General features: G+C 47.7%; 1 protein-coding gene across 1 annotated transcript in view; it reads left to right on the top strand.

The window, feature by feature from the left end:
* The window catches only part of DCAF12 (DDB1 and CUL4 associated factor 12), a 33,180-nt gene extending 25,098 nt beyond the window's left edge, over positions 1-8,082 (top strand). The window contains exons 7-9 of the mRNA XM_056848820.1: positions 594-756; positions 5,854-6,032; positions 7,880-8,082. Coding sequence (XP_056704798.1) covers positions 594-756; positions 5,854-6,032; positions 7,880-8,038 — 501 coding nt within the window. The 3' untranslated portion in view covers positions 8,039-8,082. The remainder of the gene's footprint in view (positions 1-593; positions 757-5,853; positions 6,033-7,879) is intronic.
* Positions 8,083-12,239: the final 4,157 nt, after the last annotated feature.

The raw sequence follows: 12,239 nt of genomic DNA, 5'->3' as shown, positions 1-12,239 counted from the left end.
GAGACCACCAAGGAAGGTCAGGGTCATGATGTGGAAGCCGGCAGTGGCAAACCTCCTTTGTTACTCCCTTGCCTCAAAAACCCTATGGGGACGCCATAAGTCGGATGCGCTTTCCACCACTGCCTGGAGACCTCTTCAGCAATTTCTTCCTTTCCTTCCTTCTATGTTATAAAACCAGGTTGATATTCTGGATGAGCAATGGACTGTTTAAATCAAAATGACCTACTGTGTCCGGCATTAATAGCAGGAAGTTCACAGGATTGTAGCATTGAGTCTGAATACTGGAAACCCATCTTTGAAATCATGTTCAGCCAGAGAGCTTGGTGGATAGCTCTGGAGAAGTTATTCTTGATGAGGCTTCCTGGACAGAGGGGAAGTAGTAGTTCTAGATAACACAGCTGATGGAGGAGGGGGCAATTTGCAAAGCATTCTGGTACATCCCACTCGAGGATGCGTTCAGGTTATCGATCGCAGATCGGTGAATAGTCTCGTAGAAGGCGTCAACGGAACTTCCTCGAGTGAGACTTCAATCTATTAGTGACGGTTATTGCCACTCAATCTCATAAGGATTGTCGTCTTTTTGTTTCTTTCAGTTGCTCTCGACAAAATTACCCTACTGTCGAGAGAACGTGTGCCTGGCCTATGGGCAGGAGTGGTCTGTGTATGCAGTTGGGTCTCAGGCACATGTATCTTTCCTGGACCCCCGGCAACCTTCCCACAATGTCAAGTCTGTCTGTTCCAGGGAGCGAGGCAGCGGTAAGGATTCTGACCTGGTTAACACATGAAGGCTGGGCTTCTACTGTGTAATTCATCATGGATATTCTTTTGGAGGATTATTGGGAACATTCCTATTTGAATGTAAATATGCGCATCATTTTTTCCCCTTATAGCAAGGGTTGCCAGGTCCCCCCTTGCCACCAATTGAGCTTCGGTGTGTATGTGCGCGCGTGTGGGGGGGGGAATTTGCGAGCGGGCAGCATGCACATGCAGTATTGTTCCTTCCGGAAGTGACAGTGGCGCTCTTAGCACGTCCCTCAAAAACCTCTGTGGAAACCATTGAGTTTTGGGAAGAGTGTGCTAGGACATCCTTCGTCAAACCTGGAAGTGGCAGGGGCGCTGTAGCATATTCCTCCAAAAACCCTACGGTTTCCATAGAGTGTTCTGAGGGACGTGTTAGAGCATCCCCGTCACTTCTGGGTTTACCCCAGAAGGGACATTGTGCTATGTGCTGCTGCGTGTGTGTGTGAATGGTTTGGCTGGCCTGCTTCCCCTGCCAGCCAGCTGAGGGACAGTGGGCAGACCAGTTAATTGGTGGGTTGTTGCCATTAACAGGCATCTGGTAACCCTACTTATAGCAGTGAGGGGATAGTGGTGGTGGTCCATGCAAGTGTCAGTGAATGGCCACCTGGGAAAAAATGGGGAACTTGCTGGAACTCTGACATGGTAAGTCAAACACACCTTGAGGACTGCCTTCTCCCATATGAACCTGCCTGTGCCTTCCATTCATCTTCAGTTGCAACCTGTCGTCTGAGGCTAAACAGGTGGCGACCCATGAAAGGGCTTTCTTGGTTGTGGCACCAAAACTTTGGAACTCCCCTCCCCAGGGACTTTTGTCTGTTTCCCTCTGTCAGTGTGAAGACTTTAAAAAATTTTCATTTGACGTACCCCCAAGTTCAGTTATTGGCCTTTCTCCCTGGTTCTTTTATTGTTTTTTTGTCTTTTGATTGAATTATTTTATCATTTTAAATTATTTTTTAATTACTCAAATGTTTTAATATGTTCATGTGCCCCGCCTCAGGCACCTTAATAAAGCTGAAAAGGCAGCGTAAAAACATTTAAAATAAATGCAATAAATAAATATTGGAGGTATTCGTAAGAGTCATTCAAAGCATCAAAATTCACCAGCTATGCTGGAACAATAGATGGGGGAGGAGGATCTCTGTGGCTGATGGGAATGTCTGCCAGACGTTCTGTACGAGCAAACGTCTCTTTGAAGGGACTGCGCCTCCTCATTTCCACGCATGTTGCTGGAAGTGACCTTGAGCATCTCCAGTCAGTCGGTGACTAAATCCTCTTTTATCATCTGCGGGGCAGCTGGCTTAGTCTGTCCTGAAGGACCTCCAGGGGATAAAGATTGTGCCACGGCCTCCGAGGCAGCTGATGGCAGTGCTCCCCTAATCATGCAGTTGGATGTTCTGTTACAAGTTACAAGTGAGTAGCGGCATGTGTTCCAGCAAAGGTTTCTGGCATGCTAGGGTCAGCGCTGGAAAAGTACATCCATGCGAGGCTCCTAATTCCCTAATTGATTGCAACGCAGTGTGGAGATTGCTTTTTTCCCCGCAGCAGCGTGGTGTAGTGGTTAAGAACGGTGGCTTAGAGTGGTGGAGTCTGATCTGGAGAACCAGGTTCGATTCCCCCACTCCTCCACATGAGTGGCGGAGGCTAATCTGGTGAACCAGGTTGGTTTCCCCACTCCTGCACACAAAGCCAGCTGGGTGACCTTGGGCTAGTCACAATCTCTCAGCCCCACCTACCTCACAGGGTGTCTGTTATGGGGAGGGGGAAGTGATTGTAAGCCAGTTTGATTTTTCCTTAAGTGGTAGAGAAAGTCGGCATATAAAAAACAACTCCTTCTTCTGCTGTCTTGTATTTGGCATCAGTGACAGTTTGTGTCCTGTTCTTTCTCCCTGCCTCTGCACTGGCCTTTTTTTTAATACACTGTTCCTTGGTACACCTATTACCTAAGCAATAATTGTGCCTGCAGTGATTTTTGCCCGAGTGTAGGCCCTTGAATTCTCCACATTTCATCCTATTCTTGACCCCCTTTTTAGTACATTTTAAAGAAGAAGAGTTGGTTTTTATATGATGATTTTCTCCACCTTTAAAGAGTCTCAAAGAGGGTTACAGTCGCCTTCTCTTCCCCTCCCGACAACAGACACCCTGGGAGGAAGGTGGGGCTGAGAGAGCTCTAAGAGAGCTGTGACTGGCCCAAGGTCGTCCACCTGGCTTCGTGTGGAGGAGTGGGGAAACCAACCCGGTTTACCAGATTAGCCTCCGCCGCTCATGTGGAGGAGTGGGGATTCAAAGCCGGTTCTCCACATTAAAGTCCACTGCTCCAAAACACCACTCTTAACCATTACACCACGCTGGCTTCTTCTGAATTTTCCTCTTATCCTCTGAAGTCCTTGCTGTCCCCCAACTATTTGACGTCCTCTGCAGTTCACCCTTCTGATCAATTATGAACTTGGTAAAGTGATAAAAGAACATTGTGAAGATGCTCCACTCGATGCATTGCCCTGACCTGGATAGCCCGATCTCAGAAACTAAGCAGGATCAGCCCCGTTTGTGGGAGACCACCAAGGAAGCTGAGGGTCGCTATGCAGAGGCAGGCAATGGCAAACCACCTCTGCTCGTCTCCTGCGGGTCTCCTTACGGGTCACTGTAAGTTGGCTGCGACTTGACGGCACTTTCCCCCTCCAGTCGATGCATTGCTCCAGGGGAATGCTGAGCCACTCTGTACAGGGTTTTTTTTAGCCAGTTAAGTGCCCTTCATTGCCTCTGGGAGCCCCTTGTGCTCAGAGTAGGGCAAGATTGTGAGGGGTCTGGAGACCAAGTCCTATGAGGAAAGGTGGAAGGAGCTGGGTATGTTTACCCTGGAGAGGAGAAGACCAAGAGGGGATATGATAACCATCTTCAAGTACTTGAAGGGCTGTCATTGTAGAGGAGGGTGCCGAGTTTTTTTCTGTTGCGCCAGAAGGTCGGACTAGAACCAGTGGGTTGAAATTAAATCAAAAGAGTTTCCGTGTAGACATTAGGAAGAATCTTCTAATGGTTAAAGCAGTTCCTCAGTGGAACAAGCTTCCTCGGGAGGTGGTAAGCTCTCCTCCCCTGGAGGTTTTAAAGCAGAGGCTAGATGGCCATCTGCCAGCAAACCTGATTCTGTGACCTTAGGCAGATGATGAGAGGGAGGGCATCTTGGCCATCTGAGCATGGAGTAGGGATCACTGGGTGTGTGTGTGGGGAAGGTAGTTGTGAGTTTCCTGCATTGTGCAGGGGGTTAGACTAGATGACGCTGGTGGTCCCTTCCAACTCTATGATTCTAGCTCACTGCCTGTTTTCTTCCTGCGTCTTTCTTGGGATTAAAATGCAGCTGATCTACCATCTGTTTCTCACATGGGTCAGTGTAAAGGTTCCAGTCTCCCCTCAACTCAACAGGCAAGAGAGAGAGAGACCGTGGACCTATTTTATCTTAGGCCAGTAGTGTCCCGATGCTCAGGCTTTACTACTCCAGCCTTGAGGTTCGTTTCTGGGTGGGGAAGAGCCACGCACAGACTAGCCTCACACCTTTGCTTAAATAATACAACAAAGTTTATTGGTTCGAGAGAGGGCGGAAGACCAGTGAACTCTCACACCATCACAAGAAATTAAGGGAAATAACAAAACGGAAAGCGACCAAATAGCTACGCTACTTTACAAAGCAGAGCTGGTCCAATTCGTTCTTACCTCCGGTTACCCGGAGCAAAAGCCAAAAGAACCCGAAAAAAGCCTCCCCTCCCCAGAGCAACCTCCATTTTTCACTTAATGGGGCCGACTTTGGCATCCTGCCGCCTCATTAGTTTCACCTGTTCCCAAAAACTATCCCAGCTGTGGTTCCCTGGGGCGAGAAACTCTCAAGGCCAGATCGCTCTTGCGCCATCCCAGCTGTTACAATAGCTACTTCCTTACAGTCAGGACATTAAATCAGTGAAAGTGAAATGGATGCAGATCCGCTGCGGCCGAAGCCCCTTGGTGCTGGGCTGCGACTTCTTGGGCTAGGAGGAGGAGCTCCTGCGTCTCTCCTCACTGGAGCATTGAACTTTGCCATGTTCTCAGGTTGCACCCGCCAGGCTCTCCGGTTTGAAGTGTGCGCCCAAAATAGTTCCCAGGGAAGATTCTTACAAGAGGTGGTTTCCCATTAACTTGGGCACAGTTTGTGCTTCTGGTTTGATAATAGTTCCAGAGGGCAGATGTGTTGGTCTGTAGTAGAACCGGCTAGATTTGAATCGAGTACCACCTTAAGGACCAACAAGATTTTTGGGTATGTGCTTTCAAGGGTCAATGCTCCCTTCCTCTGATAACAATAATCCTATGTCCCTATTCAGCCCTGGAAAGGGGGGGGTCCATTGTTCTGAATTTGTGAATGAACTCAAGTTCAGCAGTTTCACATTGTAATCTCCCCTTGAAGCTCGCTGTTTGAGGACTGCCGCTCTTAGGTCTGCATTGACATTCTTATCTCACTTTCCAACTTGTATATGACGAAGGGAGTTTTGACTCTCGAAAGCTTATACCTCAAAGTTTTTGTTGGTCTCTAAGGTGCTGCTGGGCTCGAATCAAAATGTAGTCTGGTGCTTCTTCCCTAGATAATTGAGACATGGCTAATTTCTTCTTTTGTTTAATTAGGCAAAATGATTATGAATAATTACACCATTTTACCAAGAAACCATAAAGTACAGCCCTTGCATTTTGCTGCTACTTGCTGTCTCAGTTACCCCTTCTATTTTTATCCTTTGTACAGTAGTTGGAGATAATACTGCCTTTGCACATGGTTCTAGCAATCTAGGAACAAGATTTTCAGGGTATAAGGTTTTGAGAGCCAAAGCTTCCTTCGTCAGATGTATGTTTCCTGCCTGTATGCTATGTTAAATGCTTTGAATCTAGGTCTTCCACCGCAGACCAACACCTTGAAGCCATCTCCTTGGCAGTTAACATCAGTCAAAGTCGGGCCGATTTTAGGAAACCCTAAAAAAGCCGCGGGAGCCCGTCTTTTGCCACTAGTTGACTGCAGTAATGTCCTCCCTCCCTCTTCCGCAACAGGTATTCGCTCTGTGAGCTTCTACGAGCACATTATCACGGTGGGGACCGGGCAGGGCTCGCTGCTGTTCTACGACATCCGGGCCCAACGGTTCCTGGATGAGAAACCGCCGCACAGTTGCTGCGGATCAAAACTGGGAAGCGGCGAAATTCTCAAGCTGTCCACTGGCAAAGGTTGGCTGGTGAGTCGCTCGTCGCTTGCGGTGTTTGGGGGAGGTGGGTACGCCAGCCGCAAACGTCGCCTCTGCCAGGACCCTGATCCATCTTGGTAATGGTAAGAGGCTGAACAACTTGTTCCTGGCCGTGAGCTACAGAACAGTCAGGTATCAGAAACTCCCGCTTTCCCTAGTTCCAAGACCATTAGGGGAGTTGAGTGCGTGTTTGTGTGTGGGTGTAAGGTTCCAGTCTCCCCTCAACACGGCAAGCAAGAGAGAGAGACCTGGACCAATTTTATTTGGACCAGTAGTTTCCCAATACTCAGGCTTTACTACTCCAGCCTTGAGGTTCGTTTTTGGGCAGGGACGAGTCACACTGGCCTCACACCTTTGCTTAAATAATACAACAGTGTGTATTGGTTTCAGAGAGAGCAAAAGAAAAGTGAATGGTGTATCACAGGCAATTAAAAAGAAAAATAACAAACTCAAAGTGACTAAAGAGCTACTCACAAAGCAGAGCCGGTCCTGTTCGTTCTTCCTGCCAGTCCCTGTAGCAAAAGCCAAAGAACGTGAAAAAAGCCTCCACCCCCAGCCTAACCGCCGACTTTGGCTTCCTGCTTCCTCATTAGTTTCACCTGTTCCCAAAACTATCACAGCAGTGGTTCCTTGGGGCATGAAACTCTCAAGGCCAGATTGCTCCTTACTCCAGCCCCTGTTGTTCCAAAAGCTTCTTCCTTACAGGGGGGATTTTGTTGGTCTCTAAGCTTGCTGGGGGTAAAGGGAAGATGACTGGGGAAGGCACTGGCAAACCACCCCGTAAACAAAGTCTGCCTAGCAAACGTCGGGATGTGACGTCACCACCCCATGGGTCAGGAATGACGCGGTGCTTGCACAGGGGTTACCTTTACCTTACCTTTAAGGTGCTGCTGGTCTCAAAACTAGCTCTTCCACTGCAGGCCAACAAGGCTATCCTCCAAAACGGTGGGGTGGTTAGTTATAGCTGAATTTCTGTTGGGGTTGGGGCCTTGGGTCCAAAGCTGTTTTCAGGCAGATTTCCTTGACGGAGCAGCATAAAAATGTCCTAAAATAAATCTGAAGCATTTGCTGTATTCATTAATTCGTTTGTTTAAAACATTTATCAGCCAACTTTCTAGCTTGCAGAACTCAAAAGCCCTCAAAAGAACTCAAAACAGTTATAAAGTACATGAAGACGACAGTTTAGAATCTCAGTTAGGACTTGCCAATAAATAAAAGTTAGTCAAATGGAGTCCTCAATAAAACTTGTCTTCAACTGTCTTCTGAAGAGCAAAAGGGGAGGGGGGTAGGGCCCACCTCCCTGGGCCCGCCTCCCTGTAGAGGTGGTTTCATAGTTGTGGGGCTGCCACCAAACAGGCCTTTTCTTGTGTGCCTATCAGATGAGCTTTGATTGGTCGGGCAGGCAGGAGGGCCTCTTCCTGTTATTCGTTTATTGAAACATTTATTTCCCACCTTTCCTCTTGGTTCAAGGTGGATCTTAATTTCCAGGCAGGATGTGTTTGCACAAGAACTTCTACCGCTGCTGGTAGCGCTAGTTTGGATCCATGAGGGGAGGTTGTTCCGCAATTGTGGGGCTACCATCGAAAAGGCCTTCTCTCGTGTGCCCACTAGGCAAGCTCCTGCGGTTGGTGGGCCAGTCAGGAAGGCCTCTCCCTGCAGTCTTCATGTAGCTATCGGGGGCGCCCCACTTCTTAAAACACCAGGGAGTTTTCTGCGCTGGTGGTAGAGGCGGTGGTGGAGATACATGGGCCTGGGCAACCTCATGCAGGCTGGTCGCTGGAAAGGTCTTGGCTGTGAAGGGGTGCAGGCTGCAACTGACATGAACTTTCCTTCGACAGAATCATGACGAAACCTGGCGGAATTACTTTTCAGACATCAGCTTCTTCCCGAATGCCGTTTACACCCACTGTTACGACTCGTCTGGCACGAAACTCTTTGTGGCAGGAGGCCCCCTTCCGTCTGGACTCCACGGGAATTACGCTGGTCTCTGGAGCTAATAACTCTGTTTCTGAACCAGGATATCCAGTGCGATTTTTCTCTGAACCCCACCACCACCACCAACCCACATTTTCTTTGCTTTTCTCCCCCTAAAAACGAGACAAAGGAATTGTGTGATGACATTGTTCTCTTCTGGTTTTGATGCAATTTGGGATTAACTTATCTATCTTTTTCTTTGGAGGGGACGCGACGGGGAGCATTATCTTCTACTGGTCTCCCAGAAGTTTTGTATATTTTTGAACAAGTTTTTAATTTTTGTTGAATCTCCTTTGATCTTTATACAACGGGTTTTTGCGCCTCCCCCCATTTAACTGCCTTTCCTGGAAAATGGCTGAGTCTGCCCCGAGCTCAGGCCGCCCAACCTGATGTGTGTCCCCCCCCTTACTTCGCTGTGAGGTAGGAGTCCTCCGTTAGATCGGCTGCTGCCGAGCTTTCTGTGAAAGCCCCGGGGCTGTGCGCGTGTGTCCGTGTGTATGTATGTATGTGTGCGCGTGCGCATGTGATTATGTACGTACGTGCAGGTACTTTCATCAATCACATTACCTGGAATAAAATCGACTTGTAATTAAAAGGAGAAAAAAAGATTAAAAATATTTATATAACGAGATACCACTGCTTCATCCACCGTGTTCAGTCTGCACCCAGTTTCACGCCGTCTTTAAAAGTACAAGTTTAGCGATGCTCGCTGCGTCACTGTGGTTCGATTCAATCTCTTCTGTAGGTGGGATCTGTGGCACCTTTCCATTTGGACCTCCCCGCCCCAATCTGCCTTCTTTTTGGTTGCCTCTTCCTCCGAAGCGGCACTGGAAGACTCGTGTGGATATAAGGGCTACAGGCAAACTCCAGCGTGGAAGTAGTATCTCATGAGGATGCTGTGTGTGTTGGAGAAGGGTACCAAAAGGCATAGGGGCATGTGCGGGCAACTTGGGGGGTGAAGCGGGGGAATCAGTGCATGCGTAGCTGAAGCCAGGCTGACGGGCTAAATTGGCAGTACCGCCGTGAGCCAATGAGAATCCTTTCCGGTCCCCAGAGTTGAAAGTATTCCCACAAGTTTTTGCTCAACTATCCGCGGACACTTACTGCAGCAGTCCACTTTCTTGCGTCAGGTGAAGGCTCCTCTTGCCAGAGGAAAAGAGCTGCCTTTAGTGGAATGGAGCTGCCGGATCCGACCCGTTTTTCTGCCAACAAACGGAATCATCCAACGATGAGAGTCCCTGTACGAACCCCTGGTTGTGAACACGTTTCGGGCATTTGTGTGTAAAAGAGCATCTCTGCAACTTTGGACACGTACACTGAAAACCGTAATGAGCAACAGAGTTTTTAAGCTTTCTAGACAGGGAGGCACTTCGGAGGAATGCGCATATGAAATCTGAAAAGCCGAGAGTCTCTCTTCCCTCAGCACTATCCCTGTACAGAAAAGTTATTCCTTCTGTAACAGGGTCGCCCTCGCTCTACCTGGGTCTTAAGCCTCATTAAACTTGTACTTTTAAACCTCCTGCCTGTGCATCCGGCTTTAGTCTTGCTGATAGCCTTCCACAATCTCAGGGTTACTCGCCACTACGATTTTCATCCAAATAACACACAGGACCAATCAGAGGTTAACGTGCCTTTCTCCAATGGTACCTTGATCTTTGTGAAAGCTGCCTGCAATAGGAATTTTCTGTTTGTCGCTGTCTTTGGAACTGGACATTCGTTTTGTCTTTTTCTAAGAAAAGAAAAGAAAAAATATACCTTCTAAAACTGCAGCCAAACCTGTTCATTGAACTGTAACTTTTTTCCCATTTGATGTTCAGGAGTGTGGTGTATAAAATCAAATGTGTGGATTTGTCTTGAGTGCGAGTTTTTCCACCGAGTTCTGTGCTTATTTTGCCCGTGGGCTGACGAGCCGCTTTGTTTCCAAGCGGGGGATTTGCGAACTGCATGGAAATTGGTCAAACTCCAAAGCAGATGGATCAGAGCCAGTATGGTGTAGTGGTTAAGAGCGGCGGACTCTAATCTGGAGAACCGGGTTTGATTTTCCATTCCTCCACATGAGCGGAAGACTCTAATCTGGAGAACCGGCTTGGTTTCCCCACTCCTCCACATGAAGCCTGCTGGGTGGCCTTGGGCTAGTCATGGTTCTCTCCAAACTCTCTCAGCCCCACCTACCTCACAAGGTTCCTGTTGTGGGGAAGGGAAGGTGATTGTAAGTCAGTTTGATTCTTCCTTAAGAGGTAGAAAAAGTTGGCATATAAAAACCAACTCTTCTTAAAGGTAGAGAAGAGTGGGATACAAACCAACTTTTCTTCTTGTTCCCCCCCAAAAGCTTTCTAAATACACACACTTTATAAAGCAGGTGTTTTCTTCATCTTGCCGGCCTGCTGCCATTTTCATCCCTTCCTTCCAGAACATAACTGTTCTCGCCCAGGTCACAGGCAATTTTGATTTATTAACTAGTGTAATGTTTTATCCATTTCTAAGACACCTTGCTCAACGAACCTGAAAAAGTGGTACTTCTCTGGTAGCGTTCTGAGATGCCTCTTTGCCTTCCTTAGCCTTTCCTACTTATTTTTCTTGCTGCCAAAGGTGAAAATAAGTTGCCTTAGGCTTCTTAGTTGAACCCCATGAACAGGGTGGCTTAGTTATATTTGGTAGAATCACAAAATGGTCAGCGCCTGGGGGGTGGCTTTGAGGTAAAAGGGAAACCTTTACTCTAAAACCAGTTGTTTTCATTTAAACATAGTTTAGTTAGAAGTATAAGTGGTTTCAGGTAGATACAGTTCTTCACCCACTCAACTCTTTTTCACACACAAACCTTGTGAACAAATCAGTCATCTCTGCCCCCGAGGTACAGCTGCCATCCAATCACAACACCCTTCACTCACCTCCTCCTAGCCCTTCTTTCTTACCTTAGAGGCCTGCATTTTAAACCACAGCAAACGTAAATCTAAAGCCCCTCGGAAATAAACCATGCACAAAATATTTGTGTACCAAAGCACCACAAGCTGGTTTCCAGAAGCTTCCAAAAAGCTCGGTTCTTTTGGTTCTGCTTCAACAGGGTCAGGGAGAGTGGATAATTAAGCAACCAAAGAACCAAAGTCCTTGTACAAATCTATGGTGAGACCACACTTGGGAAGACTGTACAGTTCTGGTCAACACACCTAAAAAAAGGACATTGCAGAGCTTGAGAAGGTGCAGAAAAGAGCAACCAAAATGATCAGGGGGGCTAGAGCTACTGCCCTGTGAGGAGCGGTTAAAACGCTTAGGGCTGTTTAGCTTGGAAAGAGGGTGGTAAAGGGGAGACATGATAGAGGTCTATAAAATTATGCATGGTTTGGAGAGAGTGGACAGGGAGGAGCTTTTCTCCCTCTCATAATGCCAGAATGCGGGGTCATCTGCTGAAGCTGGCGGATAAGAGACTCAAAACAGATAAAAGGAAGTATTTCTTCACACAACACATAGCTAAATTGTGGAACTCCCTGCCCCAGGATGCAGTGATGTCTGCCAACTCGGAAGGCTTTAAGAGGGGAGTGGGCATGTTCATGGAGGAGAGGGTTATTCATGGCCAGTAGTCAAAATGGATACTAGTCACGATGCATACCTATTCTCTCCAGGATCAGAGGAGCATGCCTATTCTATAAGGTGCCATAGAACCCAGGCAGGACAATGCTGCTGCAGTCGTCTTGTCTGTGGGCTTCCTAGAGGCACCTGGTGGCCACTGTGTGATGGACCTTGGTCTGAACCAGCATGGCCTTTCTTAGGTTCTTATGATTGGAATGCAAGTTTTCTGAATTCAGGATTTGCCCCGGCAGGGCACAAACATTGTATATCTGATACAGATACATATATGGGTTGAACCCCCCACCACTCCCAATCCTGTCCTACATACTACAATCTCAAGAGTCGAGTTTGTGTTTTATTTCTGCTAAGTAGGCCATGTTGTGTGAATGGGTTTGCAGTCCGGGTCACCACACTCTTGGGGAATACTCTAAAATGTGGTCTGCTGGGACATTCCACCCCCGGCAGTCAATTTCAGATTATTGTACAACCTCATTCTGCATTTGTGAACGAGACTTGGATTGCATCTTGTGATGTCGTGAGAGCACTTTAATGAATATAAAACTGTTCACGCCCAGGCTGGCTCCTCCGTTTTGGTTTTAGTTACCCAAGAGTGACTTCCCTTTTCTTGCTGAGTGTCTTTTCCATCAGGGCTCAAAGTCC

This window comes from Euleptes europaea, chromosome 4, assembly GCF_029931775.1.
Source record: "Euleptes europaea isolate rEulEur1 chromosome 4, rEulEur1.hap1, whole genome shotgun sequence".
Lineage (NCBI taxonomy): Eukaryota > Metazoa > Chordata > Lepidosauria > Squamata > Sphaerodactylidae > Euleptes > Euleptes europaea.
The sequence above is the reverse complement of the archived record's forward strand: the minus strand, read 5'-3'. Positions and strand labels throughout refer to the sequence as shown.